The sequence below is a fragment of the Amphiprion ocellaris genome, chromosome 13, assembly GCF_022539595.1.
Source record: "Amphiprion ocellaris isolate individual 3 ecotype Okinawa chromosome 13, ASM2253959v1, whole genome shotgun sequence".
Classification (NCBI taxonomy): Eukaryota; Metazoa; Chordata; class Actinopteri; family Pomacentridae; genus Amphiprion; species Amphiprion ocellaris.
In genome coordinates, this window is record NC_072778.1 from 34205207 (window position 1) to 34222859 (window position 17653).

General features: G+C 41.6%; 1 protein-coding gene across 1 annotated transcript; it reads right to left on the reverse strand.

Annotated features, from left to right (window-relative positions):
• Positions 1 to 529: 529 nt before the first annotated feature.
• drd1a (dopamine receptor D1a) lies at positions 530 to 5933 on the reverse strand. The gene is made up of 2 exons (XM_035942872.2): positions 5138 to 5933; positions 530 to 4814 (listed from the first exon to the last, which is right to left on the reverse strand). Exon 2 carries the CDS (start codon positions 4469 to 4471, stop codon positions 3353 to 3355), a length of 1119 nt encoding a protein of 372 aa, XP_035798765.1. The 5' UTR covers positions 4472 to 4814; positions 5138 to 5933; the 3' UTR covers positions 530 to 3352.
• Positions 5934 to 17653: the final 11720 nt, after the last annotated feature.

Genomic DNA, 17653 nt, shown 5'->3' on the forward strand with positions numbered 1-17653 from the left:
GGGCATGTAAGTTTCTGTGACAGGTCCATCCTTGATACAAAAATGTAGTGAACCAGTGAGAACTGCAATTTATGATCACATTTTTTCATCAGCGAAAGGAAATAAGTAGACAGGCATTTGTCTGCTTGACAGAGACTACAAAAGTGTACATGACCCAAAATTCTTGTGTAGCTTATAGCGTGAGAGTGTGAAAATTTGCTTTAATACAATTATTGAATGAAACAAAGCCAATAGTGGGGATAAAGAGGTGCCACAGTAGTTGCACTGCTTTATTATTTCAGGCTATTCACGACTCCAGATTGGGTGCTTCGCTTCGCTAATGATGGCGATACATCACCGAACAGACACACGAACACCAGAGTTATGTGAGAGTGAAATTTTGGACGTGAAACACAGCTGGTCCCATTAGATTTTTACCCTTTAGACTCTGGTGTGAAATTCAATCAATCAATCAATTATTGCCTTCAGGAAGTTTGATGCGTGGAGGTCAAAGCTGCACAGTCAAACTCACAAACACCACACAGTGGACTTTAGAAAAATGGACACAAACGTTTATTAACCTGTGCTTTGAGATGTTTCCACATGGCTGAAGCAGACACCCACAACTGTTTCTTCTGAAGGGTTACACAGTTATGAATGCAACATAACAGGTACGCAATGGTCAAACCTGCATATTCTAAAGTAATAACTTTAATACACACCTACATATGTGTTTGCGTCAGTAATCCTCACTCATTGCTGATGATCCATCCAGTTCTTCATGTTAATTCTTGCAGTGGTATTAAGTCCTGGGTCTTATTCTCATAGTTCTGGCCCTAATTTCTGTCAGTTGTGAATGATTCTGTCAAGAGATGGATTAGAAGGTCGGTAATATTCTCATGTCAGTCTGTGAAACATGAAAGCCAAAAGAGGGTTAGCTTAACTTAGCAAAGTGTTTTGGAAATAGTAGGAAAATAACTGGCTATGTCCAGACATTAAAAAAAATAAAGTTTACCAGCACTTCTGAAGCTCACTGTTTTAAGCATTTTATGTAAATAATCTGATTTAAAGTTGTGGTTTTATACCAAGTTATATGCAGTTCCTCGAATGACTGCTTGAATCTGGCTCCAAAAGAGTCTATTCCCATAGACCAAGATGTTAAAATGCGCAACTTTACAGCACAAATAAATATGTTTACAGCCTGGTACAAAAATCGGTTTTCGTCTCTAGCTAAATTTTTCCCTCGAGAAACAGTAGTGAGACTTGGCTTATCTCAGTTGAACCACAACATTAATGCCTGAACAACATACTGCTAATTGGTCAACAGGCAAAAATATACAGCCTGAGAAAGTTTTAATCTGCTCGAATTAAATAAAAATGAATCACAGCATTAGTCTCATTGCTAATTCCATTCGATCTGAAATCAGTTAACTGTTAAGCTAATAGGCATATTTTCCAAATGTGGAACTATTTGTTCATCTCCTGAGGTCTGGGATCAGACCTCTAAAAATACATCTAACGAGAAATACAAGCAGTCAGATAATTAGATCACAGGCTGGAGAACAAACCCTCAGCTTAGTCAAATTTATATGGCAGAAGAAAAAAGAAAAAAAAACACTTGAAAAAAAAAGGAAGCTGTAATTATTAACCAAACAGACTGACTTCCTCATTCAACGTGGATGTACACCGCTTCCCTTAGTTGTGTCTGTTTTTATTTGAAAGTCAATCTGTAGTGCATTCAAAGTAGAAAAATAATGAAAATCATGTCTGTAATTATTTGTTAAAAACTTATAATGTGTAAGTACAACATGAAATGAATTCAGACATTTCTAAAATGCACTGTTCATCTAATTTATTGCAAATCATGTGCTTAATAAACCAGGTTACAGCTCCAATAATGGACAATATTAAAACTGTTTCCTGACTTCATAGAAGCATTTCAGCTGCATTAGTTTATTTTTCAAGGAAAGAGGGAAGAGCAATTGAATGAACTGAACATTTATTCTACAGTGAAAGTTGCAATTTGTTTTGAAATTCATTCAAATAAATTATATTCTTGTTCTTTGTCTTTCTAACCTAAATTTTGAGTGACTGCCCTGGTTGGTACAAGCCATACAGTTCTCTTGTGCTATTAAGGATTAGTAGCGACATTTCATGTGTTCTTTCCAATGCGCTCCTAACAAGGTGGATTTAATAATCTAAACCGAGGGCTTGTTTGCGACCTGTTTGATCATCTGGCAGCTTCTGATTTGATTTGGTAATTAAACTGAAATAGAAATATCAGAGCCAAACCTGTAAGAACAAGACCCATGTTGATAATCCTTGAATATTTCAATATAAAGAGCAGCAGTTTGACTCAAACCTAATTCAGCTGTTATCTGATGTGTTCGACGTCCAAATCAAGTCACACAAAGACCTTTGTCAGAGCCTTTACCTAAAAGAGGTCATCAGCTGTTGTTCAGGAAAAATACAGGACACACGAGGTAATATGAGACACTCATCCATAAAACACTTTCAAGCAGTGAACAAATAATTCATGAGGTGCCTGTTGAGTAAATTGGGTTTAAAGTTGTAACAATTTGACATTTGGATGATATATAAATAACATTTATGAACCCATATACACAGTGAGACAATCTGCAGTTTGAAAAGCTGCATTTTTCATGTCTGTGTTACATTTTCATAAATCTCCACTTCTGCAAGCTCTCTTTTCAAACATTTATATATTAGATCAAACCTGTTTTCATTCTGGCTGTAATATTAAGTCACTTGTGGATGTATTTTACCTGTACCTTTGCTCAGTGTGATTTGGTTTGTTGCTTTACTGCAGGGGTCCTTGCAGAGCCCGGGATTTAAATGTAATGAGTGTTTCTGTGTGCTGTGATGTAATTAGCTGTTAGCTGTCATGTGCATGCTGGGTTCTACAGTTACACTGTATTTGAAGGAGCATGTTTTGACAGTGTTTCCTTTTGTGTATCTGCGTATGATGGTACTGAAGAGAGCAATGTGTGACACCATTAGGCTGCCCAGTCATGGGATTATCTATTCCAGGAGTGTGTCAGCGCTGTTGCACTCCCAGATCTCAGGCATAACAGCGGGGGAGACTTAATCCCAAATCCCCGCTCATTTTTCAGGAGCTTCTGTCTTCTGAAGTCAGCGTAGCAACCACGGTGAGCATAAACAGTCTGCACAACAGGCAGACCACTCACCTAATCCAAACGTGGCCACATACAAGGTCACAGTATCATTCAGTCAATCAAAGAGTTAGCACAGCGAGCGGCGTCCTGATATGAAGTTGATGAGACTGGCTGCAGCAGGAACTCCTGGACTCTTAGAATTAAGGGATGAGTCAGTGCTGTGAGAGAGTCATGAGTCATTTCTTGTTTAGACTGGCTGTCTCTATGTTGTGGCCTCCTGGATGCAGTCTCTGGCAGCCCAGCAGGATGGAGAAGGCCTTGCGGAAATCTGCATTGAAGGCATAGATGATGGGGTTGAGGGAGGAATTAGCCCAGCCGAACCACACGAACACGTCAAACGTGGTGGGGCTGATGCAGGGGAAAGCCTCCCCTCCGCTCGACTGCTCGCAGAAGGGCACCATGCAGTTGAGGATGAAAAATGGGAGCCAGCAGCACACGAACACCCCCATTATCACAGACAGCGTCTTCAGCACCTTTGTCTCCCTCTTGAATGTCATTTTGAAAGAGCTCTCGGACTCTGCGATGCTGGAACTTCCGCCCATGCTGTCGTGTCTGTTCTTCGCACTTTCGGCCGCCCGTTCCAGGGCAGAGATCCTCCTGATTTGTCTGTGGGCAATGCGGTAAATCTGAGTGTAGGTGGCCACCATAATGACCACAGGGATGTAGAAGCTTATGAGAGAGGTGGAGATGGCGTAGGTCCTGTTCAAGCTGGAGTCACAATTCTCTAGGCTGCTGTGAGATGTAACATTTGATCTCAGAGAGACAGATGACCCAGTGAGAGGGGTGTAAGATTTAGTTTGGGCCTTGTGCCAGTTGAGCTGCACCGGGATGAAGGAAATGAGGACAGACAGTGTCCAGGCCACGCTGATCATCACATAGGCCACTCTGGGTGTCATCTTCCTCTCATAGCGAAAGGGGCTGGAGATGGCCCAGTAGCGGTCCAGGCTTATGACGCAGAGGTTTAAAATGGATGCCGTGGAGCACATGATGTCGAAAGCCACCCAGGTGTCACAAAAGGAGCCAAACGGCCAGAACCCGGTGATCTCCGTTACCGCCTTCCACGGCATCACTAAGATGGCAACCAAGAGGTCGGACACGGCCAACGAGATCACGAAAAAGTTGGTCACCTTAGAGCGCAAGTGTCGAAACTTGGTGACGGCTGCACAAACCAGTGTGTTCCCCAGCAAGGTGGTGAGAATGAGCAGCGAGAGGAAGCAGCCAGTCAGGACGCGGCTCGATGGCGCCTCATCCAAAAAACCATTGTCGATGACAGTCGTAAAGTTCACAAGATCCATCCCTGAACATGTGCGGGTTTGAGGAGTTTATGTCATAGTGCTACATTTTCATCCACAAGATTAGAATCTAGGAGGCTCCTGTTCTCCAGCCTCGCAAAAAATCTCCTACATTGCATCTTCCTGTAAAAGATAAGATTGGATGTCCGAGGCCAATCCTCTCCGAACTGGACATTTGATTCCTGATTTTGTAAATTAGATTTGACATCATTTGAGCTGCAGTGATGAAAGGTTAGTGGTGACTTAATTCCTCAGTGTAATGACTGATTCTCCTGTGTTGCCCGGAGTCCAAAATCAGGGTGATTTTAGGAATCTTCTTTCTGAGTGAGTGAACTCACCAGCATCCCTGTAGATTGAATAAATAAAATAGTTAATAAACAGTAGATATATGTCTTAATTTTGAAATGGCTGACACCATAAGGATGGTGCATGTTTAAAATATTACTTCTTCATTTTGGTTTCTTGTTTAGCCTATGTAATAGATTATAGCTTGTGGATTGCAAATGATTCTATAGTAAATAACAAACCCAAAATGTCAGAGAGGGATTTTCCCATGAGCGGATTGTAATTAAGGCACGAGTCACACCTTCCTACATACATACACTACTCTGCGGTTTTTCTTTCTTTTTTAAAAAAAATATTTCTCATCATTTTCATTTCATTACTCACAGAGATGCGGTCAGCTGTCGCTTGACATCACATGTAAAAACAAACGTCCGATAGCTTCCACGCGAACTTCCCTGCGCAAAGTGCATCCAGAGGCCATCCAGTGTCCACATCCAACAACAACAGCGCAAAAGGACGGTCCGATTGTGTCCTCCACGGGCTCCACGTCGCTCGCTATTGTGCAGAAATGACAACACACCGCGGGATTGAAATGTCACTCAGCCATCAGCGCTCTGGCTGCGTCCTCCTGCAGCCACAGTGCGCGTCTGCGGCCAAACCCCGAAGAGCTCAGCTTCCCACCGTGCGCTCTCACGCTGCCCCATTCAACAGAAAGTGAAGCAGGAATGAAAGCGTGCGACTGTGGCGACAAATCTCTGTGTATTTCTGTATAACAGCTGCAATCGTTAAGTCTTCACTTGTCACGAGTGCCTCTTTACGCAGAGATTAGAGGTTAAAAAGTGCCAAATTCCCTTTTAAATCCAACTCTTCTCACCAGCGTTTTCTCTTAATCTGACCATTTTAGTGTAGTTTAATAAAGTCGTGATCCAGGTTCTAAAATCAGAACACAACAGTCAGGTGCAGTGGGTCGCTGAGGCCACCTAATGGAGAAATGCAACTAATGCGTCTCTACAGGACGCAGAGTGGAGAGAACCTCCTTCAGGGGATTTCACGACTAAACCAGAGACTTTTACGAAAGACAGGTTTATGCCCTGATAAAAGATAAAAAATGAGATCCCCCAGCCGCTGTCATGATTATCTGCTCTGACTGATAAATCCTGCTCGTAAAAAATCCCAGCAACGAGGCTCAGCAAAACCCCTCAGTTGGTTTTCTATTCAGGCTGGAATCTTTCGTGCGGAGCATCATGGGATGCAGAAACTATCGTGACATGCCAGCTGTCACTTTGCACTGATGTGAGTGCTTCTGACGGGAGATGAGGAAACAGCTTTTAACCTTTTCCTCAGCAAACATCCACTCTGTTAGATGTTTAAATAGGCGGTTTAAAGCCACGAACCTCCATTTATGATGCACAGAATGAAGAAGTGAGAAAAACTGTGTATTCCTCAGATGTGAGATTTCTGTTCAGATATTTTCCATACATTTTCTTGTACCGTTTTCTAATCTTTTACACTGCTTGCTTTTTCCTCCTCTTTTTGTTTCCTCTCCTGTTTAAAATTGGCCTCTAAACCAGCAAATTAGTCATAACATCACCTTCCATTCCTCACTGTGTTTATTATGAGAGTCGCTGTGTGTTTGGTTGTCAATCCACATGTTTGCTTCAGTCTTTAATCATTTCCTGGAAAACTTCATCCCTTAATGGTCCCTCCTACTCTGTTTTTGAGACTCTACGCTGAGTGCTGGCTGGACATGAAAAAGACATCATCCAGACAGGGGTGAGAAGTGAAAGGTCAGAGCATAGACAGGCAAATTGTGGTCACCGTTGGCCCATATTTCACAGCATCTCTCTCCACCTACCTCCCTTTGTGCTGGTTTTCTGTGTTCAAAGGTGCAGCTGCTGTTCTTCTATCTTGTGTCCAATGTAGTTCAGAGACTTTCATGTCACACAGAGGCTGTTTTCTCACACACGATGATCATCCAAACCAGTGAATCTTACTTACAGTGAGTCATTCGCTCTCCAGGCAGACTGATGTGACTAAAAAGGAAGTATGAGAATAGATAAGGCATCTGCAGATTATCTTTTCACCATCTCTGTCATGTAAATCGCCTCGTGCTGCTTGTGGTGACTCAAGGTGGTTCGGCTTTAAATGATCTGCGTTTTTTTGGTCTGATGAGAGATGACAGGTAACCAGCCGCCCACAAAATGCACAAACGCTCTGAGCAAGATGGCCGAGAGCAAAGCAGACTGTTTTAAGAGCCACAAACCTCTGCGGTGCACTGCTGCATGTTTGTGTGAGTGCACCGGTGAGAGTACACATCGCTGCGTATTTATCAGCCGTTCAGATCTGTGAAAGCTGATGCATATCCGTGTGTTTTTTTGTGTGCTGGCATGCAAACATGTCAACTTTTACCACTCTCCAGATGGGTAGAATAGATAAAAGAGGCACTGATTCACTGCAGCTCTCTCTTGTTCTGGTTGCATGTTTTGTTTTTGCCTGTGAAGCCACTTCAGTCATGCTTTCACAGGAGGTGGGGAACTTCTACGTCCTCTTTTCCTCCAACACCTCCTCCACCCACTAATGGCATTACAATCTATTTGTATCCACACACACACACACACACACACACACATACACGCACACACACACACACGCACACACGCACACGCGCACACGTGCACACGCGCACACGCGCACACGCGCACACGCACACGCACACACACACACACACACACACACACACACACACACACACACACGCACACACACAGGGTAAACACACTTTTGCATATTTCAAGACTGAAAAATTAGACCTCCTATAACACGTGACATATGTTCAAAATGGCTTTGTCTTCGTCAGGCTTTGCTTAAAGCTTTTAAATGAGATTTCTGGATGTCACGATTAGCCAGCATGTTTAGTAGCATTGTCGCTATTAGACCTATCCAAAAACAATGAAAATGCTGCTTTGAACGAAGCCTGAAACCAGCTGCAGTGCCATCATGTTAACCAAACTGACAAGGCTCCTCTCATTTCTCCATTTTGATTCTCATATTTTTATTATGGCAGACACAAAGCTGGAATGTGCAAACAATGACAAGAGCAGGGCTAATAAACAAATAAGTAAACAAGCACAGTATACAGTTGTTTTGTGGCATTCCGTCATGTTATGATATGGATTAAGAATAAATATATACTATATATCATGAACGCCCTGATGGAAATCATACAGTGGTAGGCTGTAACAAAACAGTGAACACATGATGCTGCCGTGCTGTATGTCATATTTTATTGATGTCACTTTAAAATTACAGGCCTGAGGCAAGGAAGTCTCATTTCGTTTAATACCTGTTACTTCCCAACTGCTCTCTCCTCGTATCTCAGGTGGGAGGGACGAAGACACAATGAAGGGAGGTGAGGAAATGATTCGAGGATGTGCAATTGGTGGAATGAGATGATGAGACAAACTTCTGTATCACTGTGTCTGTGCTTAAGCATTGTAGGACTGTGACAACACTGCCACCATGAGGTCAGACTGCACATTATAGCACTGGCCTCAGAATTTTCATCTAGCATGTTGTCACTGAGAGAAGGAGAAGGAAGCTGGAATGTTGTTAAAAGACAATAAGTTTAAGAAAAAAACAGGGACTTGAGTGCTTAATAGAAAAAAAAGGCTTATACAGGCAGGTCTATGGCTCTGCTTCACCAGTGACGTGTGCATTTGAGTGGTACAAAGTGGCAGTCTAGTTTTTATTAAAAAAGAATCAGCAAGAACAAATTATTAAAGTAGTTGATTTATTTGAAGACAGCAGCAAAACACCTTTGGACTGAAATATTGTTTTTCACATTGTGAATATCACGTGTCATCATCAGTTGGTTTTATAAAGCATCTACATCAAATGGCTGATTAAACCAACACTTGCATACAAATAAATAAATTTTTAAAAAGTCAAATAAATACACATAAATAAGTCAAATAAATAAATAAGTCATTTTTGACCAATCTTGAATTTAAAATGTGTAAAAATACATATGTAATACATTCACAGGTCACATCTGTCATCTCATTTTCTGTGAAATCTTTAACCGCAAAGAAATAAACAAAAACTCTCAATCAGTAGCAGTTGAAGCTGCCCTGCATGAAACAGAAAGCAGGCTTTAGTCTTCATCTTCTGTTGTTGAGTCTCTTGAAGAAATACTTGTAATGCCAAAAAGTGTTTTTGATGTTCTTTTCCTGTTTCCTTTTACATGTGTCATTCTGAAAAATGGAAGTAAAAAATAACAGGGTTTGATGCTGATGCAACAGTCAGAAAACACTCAGTTCTTACTGTCTAGATTTGAATTAAGTCATTTTTAATAACTTACCTCTTGATACGGTTTCAGATGCTGCAGCTGTAGCTTCAGACCTTGGAGAACAGTTTTGTCGGCATCATGAACCGTTACGTTGTTGAGAAGATTCCTCAGCTCCCTGCTGTAGACACCCACACAGGAGGACTGCAATGGAAAAATGACAGAGTTCAGTCTGCATGTTCTCTCAAAAGACACATTTTTAAATTTTAAATTACTTAAAAAAAAGTTCCTGTACATTTTGACATCTTTTTCTTTTTCTAGTTCTGTAATTGGAACAGTTTTTTATATTCTTGCACTCTTGGACACTGGTTGCACTATGAAACACTTTAACATTTGTACTTCCTTTACATCGGACATTTAGCTTTTTATGTTATTATTGTATATTTTTTATTTACTGCACATTTTTACTTACTTATCTGTATTTATGATGGTGGGAACTGTTGTCTTTCTACTACTGAAAACAAATTAATGATGTATTTCTATTGTATTCTATATTGTATTTTTGAGCTTGAGGTTGTCTGGACCATTCAAAGTGAAGACGATGAAAAGGTGCGATACTTACAGCATTTTTGTACTTTTCTGGTACAACCACGGTGTCTGGCTGGAAGGACAGAGAAATTAATGTAATTAATGTATTATTCACCACGTGTCAGAAGAAGCTGATTGTGAGAAACGCCATCATTGAGAGTGATGCGGATGAAGCCGCAGTAAACTTTCTAACACCTAGCTGCAAGTGTTAAATGAAACAAAGTGTGATAGCATCAGTTTGTTATACTTACAGATGTGAAATTGACTTTGTTGCCTTTGTAGAGTTCACTGAGGTTGTTCAGACTTTGTATTATCTCGTTGTACAGGTTCTTGTTGTTCTGGTTTGTGTCTGACCCAACACTGTAGCAGAGATGCAGCAGGACAAGGAGAATCGTGTACTTCATCATACTGCAGCGTCGTCTCTCTCTCTGTCTCTTCCTTAAAAGTTTCTATTAGCTGTGTTTTGAGTGAGCACTGATGTGATCAGTATCTGCCCAGTCTTTTTATAGCTATATGAAGTTCACGACGACAGGAAGTCATTGATGTCATCGTTGTACACCTACCTGGAAATGCAAATGAGCACTAATTTTTCATGGCACATCCTCCGAATATTACACTTTATATAGTTTATAAACTGTGCCATTAAAAAAAAGCTGCCCTCATGGGAAAAGGTTAAGAAACCACCTCTGGCAGTCCCGTCTTTCCCCTCTGTTGCGAGTGAAAGCCAACAAACGTGTTTCACTGCATTCTGTAGTGAGAAGAAAGATATTCTTGACAAGATAACAGATAATGAACTCGAACTCTGTTGCTGCAATTCTGTCATTTTGAAGTTTATAATACTGGATTTTGAGTTTGTGTGCTGTAGTGTGTGGTACATTAAAATTCCTCTCTTTCTTTTTTTGTTTCTTTTGGTTGTGCTAATCATGATCCCCGCTCCAGCCCCTGCCTTTTTCCCTCACTCACCCTCTCACACTCCCTTTCCTATCAGTCCTGCCTGCAACATTCTGACTGCAGTGATTAGAAGTAGCTGCAGTGATCAGCTCACCTGCTCGTAATCACCTCACTCTTTATAAGCCCAGCTCATTCATTTACTCTCCGCCAGATCATAGACTAACATCCCTGTAATCCTGCCGGTGCCCGATCTGTTGACAACCTGCCTGCTTCTAGCCACTCCTGCCAGTCAGTCTTGCATCAGTGACCTGCTAGCTGACCAATCCTGCCTCCCGCTGGTCCCACTCCGGCTTTTCACCGATCTGGTGTCAACGATGCTCTCGCCGGACCCCGAATTCCCTGAGCCTGCGTGCTCCTTTAGTTCCCCTTGTTTCGTGAGTACCCTGTTTGGTAGGTCTAGTTTCAGTTTGTGCTTATCTGATTGCCTTACTTCCTGTTCGGTTTGTTAGTGAGTGTTGTAATAATAATAATAAATTTTATTTATAAAGCGCTTTTCCAAAAACTCAAAGACGCTGTACATAAAATACAATAAGATAAAACAAAACTGTTAATTAAAATCAATAGATAGTAAAACAAGTTCAAGATAAAATACAGAATCACTTAAGGAAAGCAGATCTAAAAAGGTGAGTCTTTAAAAGGGATTTAAATGTGGTGAGGTTGGTGCAGTCACGGAGGGCATGGGGGAGTGAGTTCCAGAGTGTGGGGGCGGCAATGGCGAAGGCTCTGTCCCCCCAATGTCGCCGGCTGGTCCTGTGCGGGATGGAAAGGAGGTTAGTGTGGGAGGAACGGAGATTCCTGGGGGGGGTGTAGGGGAGGAGCAAATCGGTAAGGTAAGAGGGGGCAAGATTATGGATGGACTTGAAGGTGAGGAGAAGCAGTTTGTACTGGATGCGGTGTGAAATGGGGAGCCAATGGAGGTTCTGCAGGACGGGGGTGATATGGTCGTGAGAACAGGTTCGGGTGAGGAGTCGGGCAGCAGAGTTTTGAATGAGTTGAAGTTTATTGAGAACTTTGGAGGTGGAGCCGAAGAGAATGCTATTGCAGTAGTCAAGGCGGGAAGTGACGAAGGCATGAATGAGGGTTTCAGTGGCTGAGAAGGAGAGGAAGGGGAGGAGACGGGCGATGTTGCGGAGATGGAAATAGGCAGTTTTGGTGATCTGATTAATGTGAGGTTCAAAAGTGAGGTTGCTGTCAAATATCACACCGAGGTTGCGGATGTGAGCAGAAGGAGATAGGGTGGTGTTATCAATGGTAATGGGGGAGTGGGGAAATGGTGTGAGTGATTTAGGTCCAATAAAGATGAGATCAGTCTTGTCGCAGTTTAGCAGGAGAAAATTTTTCCTCGTCCAGGATTTAATGTCGGCCAAGCAGCTGGAGAGAGAGGGGAGGGTGGTGGTGGCGGTGGTGTTGGTGGAGATGTAGAGTTGGATATCGTCGGCGTAGCAATGGAAGTGTAGGTTGTGGCGGCGGATGATGTTGCCGAGGGGGAGGAGGTACAGGATAAAGAGGAGGGGGCCAAGGACTGATCCTTGAGGGACACCATGGGACAGGGGGGCGGTGGCGGATGTGCAGTTGTTGACCTTGATGAATTGTTGTCGATTTGTGAGATATGATGTGAACCAGGTGAGGGCGGTGCCGGTGATGTTAATGGAGGATTGAAGGCGGGACAGGAGGATGGAGTGATTGATTGTGTCAAATGCTGCAGAGAGGTCGAGAAGAATGAGGATGGTGACTTGTCCAGAGTCTGAGGAGAGGAGGAGATCGTTGGTGACCTTGAGGAGAGCAGTTTCAGTGCTGTGATGAGAGCGGAATCCGGATTGAAAGGTTTCATACAGGTTGTTGGAGGTGAGATGAGTTTTCAACTGGGCAGCGACGACACGTTCTAATGTTTTGGATAAGAAGGGGAGGTTGGAGATGGGCCGGAAGTTGTAAGGGGAGGTTGGATCCAAACCAGGTTTTTTGAGGATGGGGGAGACAGAGGCGAGCTTGAGGGGTGAGGGGACACAGCCAGTACTGAGGGAAGTGTTGAATGGATTTTGACCTTGACCTTTTGTAATATTGCCTCTTTTCTGTATTAACTTTGGTTAGTCTCAGTTTAGTTCACGCCCCCTCTGTTATCTGGTCTGAGTTTCTGTCTCCCCACTTAATAATATTATTCTGCCTTATTTGTGAAGGTTATATTAGTCCTTGAGGTGGTTTAAGTCAGGTTTGGTTTTGTCTAGTTAACCCTGTTGGTTTCCCCCTAGTTGTTTTATGAGGTTTTGTTCATTTTAAATACGTTAAATTTGCCTGTACCAGTCTGTCCTCCTCTGTCCACACATTGGTTCTCCAACCCGCCCATGTGACAGATACTGGAACTTGTACCTTCTGAGTCATGAAGTTTATCATCACTTCACCCTTATGGTTTGTCACATGTGGTCTAGGAGTGATTATAGTTTATCTATAAATATTCAGTGAGAGGGTGCACTAACACTTTGTCTAGATTCTCCCCCAGGCCAATAAGATGGGTCTGTTTGCTGTAATTTTTGTGGGGGTTGGTCAGAACAGGTTCTTTCTCTGCCGATGTCATGGTGAAACAGCTATTCAAATATCTCTAAAGGTTGCTTTATTCCAAACTCCTTATCTCGTTTGTTAGTCAGCACTGGTGGCCATTTTGGAAATCTGAAAGTTCCATATTTTACCGAAACCATTCAACTGAAAACAAATGACGTATAACCGCCACTACAACTGGAATGAACTCTGGTCATGTGGCGGACCATTGGCTTAAGACGAAACCAAATATAGAATGCTATTCGAGTAAAAGGAAGTCCGTTCTTCAAGTGCAAAAGAAACTGAGATGAACAGCCCTTCTGCTTTTAAATTCCTCATATCTGGAGTTCCTGTGGTCAGAAAAATGACTTGAGTCTGCTTTAGATTACACCGTAAATATTAGCTTTTGGTGACTTCATAGTTTTTGTTTTGCTTTTCTAGTAAACTCAGTCATGACTCACAAAAGATGCCCAGCAGTAATTTTCCTGTTTATTAACAGAGCTGCTAAAGAGTGAGTAGGAAGTCTGGGGACACTGCCTTCTCAGGGGGCAGCCACTGATGCCATTTGCAGTGAAGTTAATGTTCACACTGTTAAACCGCTATTAATCTGAAAATATGTTCGGTTTCTGGTCAGTGCAAATTCACACATCTTGTATATCAACTTCCAGATAAATGTTTCAGTGAAAATCACACAATTGAACAGCAGTGTGCATATATATAAAATTAACTTGCATGCCAGTACATAGAAGCAAATACTGTTGGCTGCTAACTGCCAGGAAAGGAAAGGGAACTTATCTGAGGTCCACTAATAACGGTCAAATGTAAGGGACCTATTAGCACCTTAAAGCATCCACTACCAAGGTTGTGAGTCCCAGAAAAAAACAAGGAAAGCGCTCAGAGGCTGCTCAGTCATTGCATTATTTTGACAGATAAGTCCCGATAAGTCCACAGCAGTGGATTTGTAGTAGGATCACAGTCATGTGATCATCAGCAGGCAGCTGACGTAGCATTCACTTGTTGTCATGGTTGCAGTGATGCCGTGCAGCTATCTCGCAACTATACAGACATTTTTAACAACTCCATGGATCCAGACTATAAGCCACATCACTGCCAAATTCTAATCATTTAGTCTTTATGTCATTTCTGACCTTCCCTGAAAATTTCATCCAAATTTGTTTTTCTGTTTTTGAATAATGTTGCTAACAGACAGATTAACAGATGGAGAAATGTACGCCCATTGTCACATAACTCCACCACACTCCTTGGTGAAGTAAAAAAAAAAACATTGGTAAACACATTTCCTGCTAACCTGAAGTATTTTTAAAATCCCAGTCACATGTTTTATCTTCTTTAATAATGTGTATAAATATTATTGTGAAACATCACTCGCTTTTTAACCCCTCTTTTACTCCGTCAAGGAACGCGGCAGAATTATCTGATGAATCCATCTGTGCACAACATCCCTCAAAAACAGACTAACGGATTTGGATGAAATTTTTAGGGAAGGTCAGAAATGACACAAGGACCACCTCATTAGAATCTGGCAGTGATGCAGCTTATAGTCTGGATCCATGGATTTGTTAAAGATTTCTGTATCATTGCGAGATAGCAGCACAGCGTCACTGTAACCATGACAACAAGTGAACACTACATCAGCTGGATGCTGACGATCACATGATTGCAATCGGACTACAAATCCACCACTGCGGAAATGATACAAAGAACAATCGATTAAATTGCGGGGGTTTTCTGAGTACCATCAGTTCCCGCTGCCTGCTACATATTTAGGTCACAGTTCCAAGACTTTGAAAACAGCATGATAATAATTTTATAAATTTTATTCCCTTTATGAGTAAACTTAGCTACATCCATCTTTTACATACAGTCTGTGGTACTGACGTTAATGGTGTTATTGATATTTGGTTAAGTGTTCAAATGGAAAATGCTCAGAATATATGGGCTATTTGAGAGCTAATGCGGGTAACGTACGTATACTAGCCAAAATTGAGTACAATGAAACAATAACCGCTGAATGATCATTTTATTTATTTATTTTTTTTTTGCCAAAACTGTCCTAATCAACGGTGATCCAACCTGTAGAACACTTTTGTTACGTTCTAGTTTTGCACATTTTATTACAGGTGAAAGTTTTGACAGATGGAGACAGTTGTTTAATATTGATTATACCAGTAAGACGATGGCCTCTGCTGGAGTACGGCAACAGTACTTGGACAATAAACCTGCAGAAGTCCAGTACACTGTATTATAGTATGTTTGAAGCAAACTAGTGTGTATGACCAGGTTCACATGGGAAGTAATCATTCAAAGGGATGCATGTTCAAACACAAGCTTCAGGGAGAGAAATTAACTCCCGTCTACCTTCTCACATCTCAATGCTGCATGAAGTGGGCGTGCTTGCCAAATTGTCAGCTTCGCAAAGGCAGGAAATTGTTGCTGCCCTCACAAATTTTACATCAGTGAAGTGTGGTGGGCGGGGGGGGTTCTGACAGACTTTTCATACGAAGTGCCTTATGTGCCTTAACAACAGCGATGTTAGGAAGAAAACACTGGTAAAACTATTCATATGAGCAGTGTTCACGGCCAGGTCAGCCTCTCTCAGTCCATTCGGCTTTTTTTTGGTTTCCCAGTAAATCACAATTTAATCAGAGTATCAGAGCTGCATATGATTGATGGGAACATCAGAGTCACGGCATCAAGTTCATTGAACTCAAAAGCATGACTGGATTCTTACAGACTGACAAATTAATCTCACTTGTTCAGTCAACGGTACATGAAAACACCATGTGAAGAGACAAATTGAGAAATTGTTTCTCCCGCTCCTGTGGATAGGTGAAATGTTCGCCTTTGTCACGGCATTCACCAATCTACAGTCAACACAAAGTCTGTTGTTACACATTTCCAGAGGTGCCAACACAAACACACAACCACAGCAGCTCTTATAAAGTTCAATAAATCCTCATTTGAACACACCGTTTACTGCACTCATTTCTGGATTACTTGCCTTTAAACTGAGATAGATGTCATTGTCACAGCATATGTCCTTCATTTGGCTTTTCAGCAAATTAATAAGGTCTGCTGCTCTGATTTTAATGCGTTGGACTTCACAGCATCTAAGAGTTAACTACCAGAATGTGAAAACCATGAGAGCATTATCTCATTTTCAATAGAGCTTCCAGAGCTTTTTATTTTTAAATATTTTATCGTCATACCACTTATTCACAGAGATGCACATGGTCATGTTAGTCCTTATTACTTGTAGATAGACATCTCCTGCTTTTAGTTGGGTTTGTTGCTGTCTGGAAGCACGCCACCTGACTGGAGTGTGCAGAAACAACAACAGATTACACCCTTAACTTCTCAGTTTAGTCTCACTTAAAAAAGAAACTAGTTTGAGTAGTAGCAGCTAATTGTTTAAAATTGTACTTCTTCACTGCCTGGAAATCGGCCAAATTTGCTGAGTTGGAATGAAAGTTAAAAGGTCTCTCGATCATATAGAAAGTGCAGTGTCATTACACTTAATCACACTTGCTGTGAACTGACTAAAGGTGCGCTATTTCCTTGTGTTGAACACGCATTAATGACTACGTAATCTGACGCACAATGGAAGATGAATGCCACTTTGATAAATACAGAGATAAGAAAAGACATGATCAAAATAGAAATGGTCACCCAATTTCTAAAAACAATAATTAGCAAATGTATTTGTACAAAATGTTACCTGTTTTTTCGCTCTTTTTTTTCTTTTTTTTTTCAAAAAATCTTTGTGGAACTGTAGCTTGACTCATCATGTGTCTAGAGTGTGGATGCGGTTGCAACATTTCTGCAGTGCTCATCATGGAAGCTAGTGTGCCGTCTTTGTCTTTACACCATCAGTGGATTAAGAACCAGATGAGTGTGAAGGTTTCACTCTGGGGAAGATTGAGGGGAACGTTAGAGCTCTTCTCTGCACAGCGGGGGAATCTTTAGACAGAAATAAAGCGGTGACAGGAAAATGGCAAAAAAAAATGTCACAATTCCAAGATCAATGGCTTATTCGTAACTAACATTTATACACGTAAGTGTTGTTTGCTGTAAGTTTGATGTTGATTAGAAGTTGGTTTGTGCACTCACAGATCTAATGAAAACAAGAGTTTGTCTGATGAAATGGATTGCGATTTAATTAATTATGACAGATTATGAGATGACAGGCCTCTGGGCACTGTATGACATTAAACAGACACAATTACGCCGTCTTTATAGCGTTCCTAAATGAGTTGATTCAACCTGTCAACTCTCTATCAACAAACCCACAAAGAGGATTCATTTTAGGAAGCTCTTGACTAATCAGCCCATTTAGTTTGCCATTCTGTGACTGGTAGATGTTGACAAACAAATACTGTTAACGCTGACCGTCAAAAACCAAATCACAGATGATGCATGTACGTGGTTCCCCCCGTTTGTGATAAAAATTTGCAAAGGAAAAGATTGTCACCTTTATGTGTGAGTTGGTGGAAAAATAAACCTGTGTCTGTGTGTTTGATGTCTCA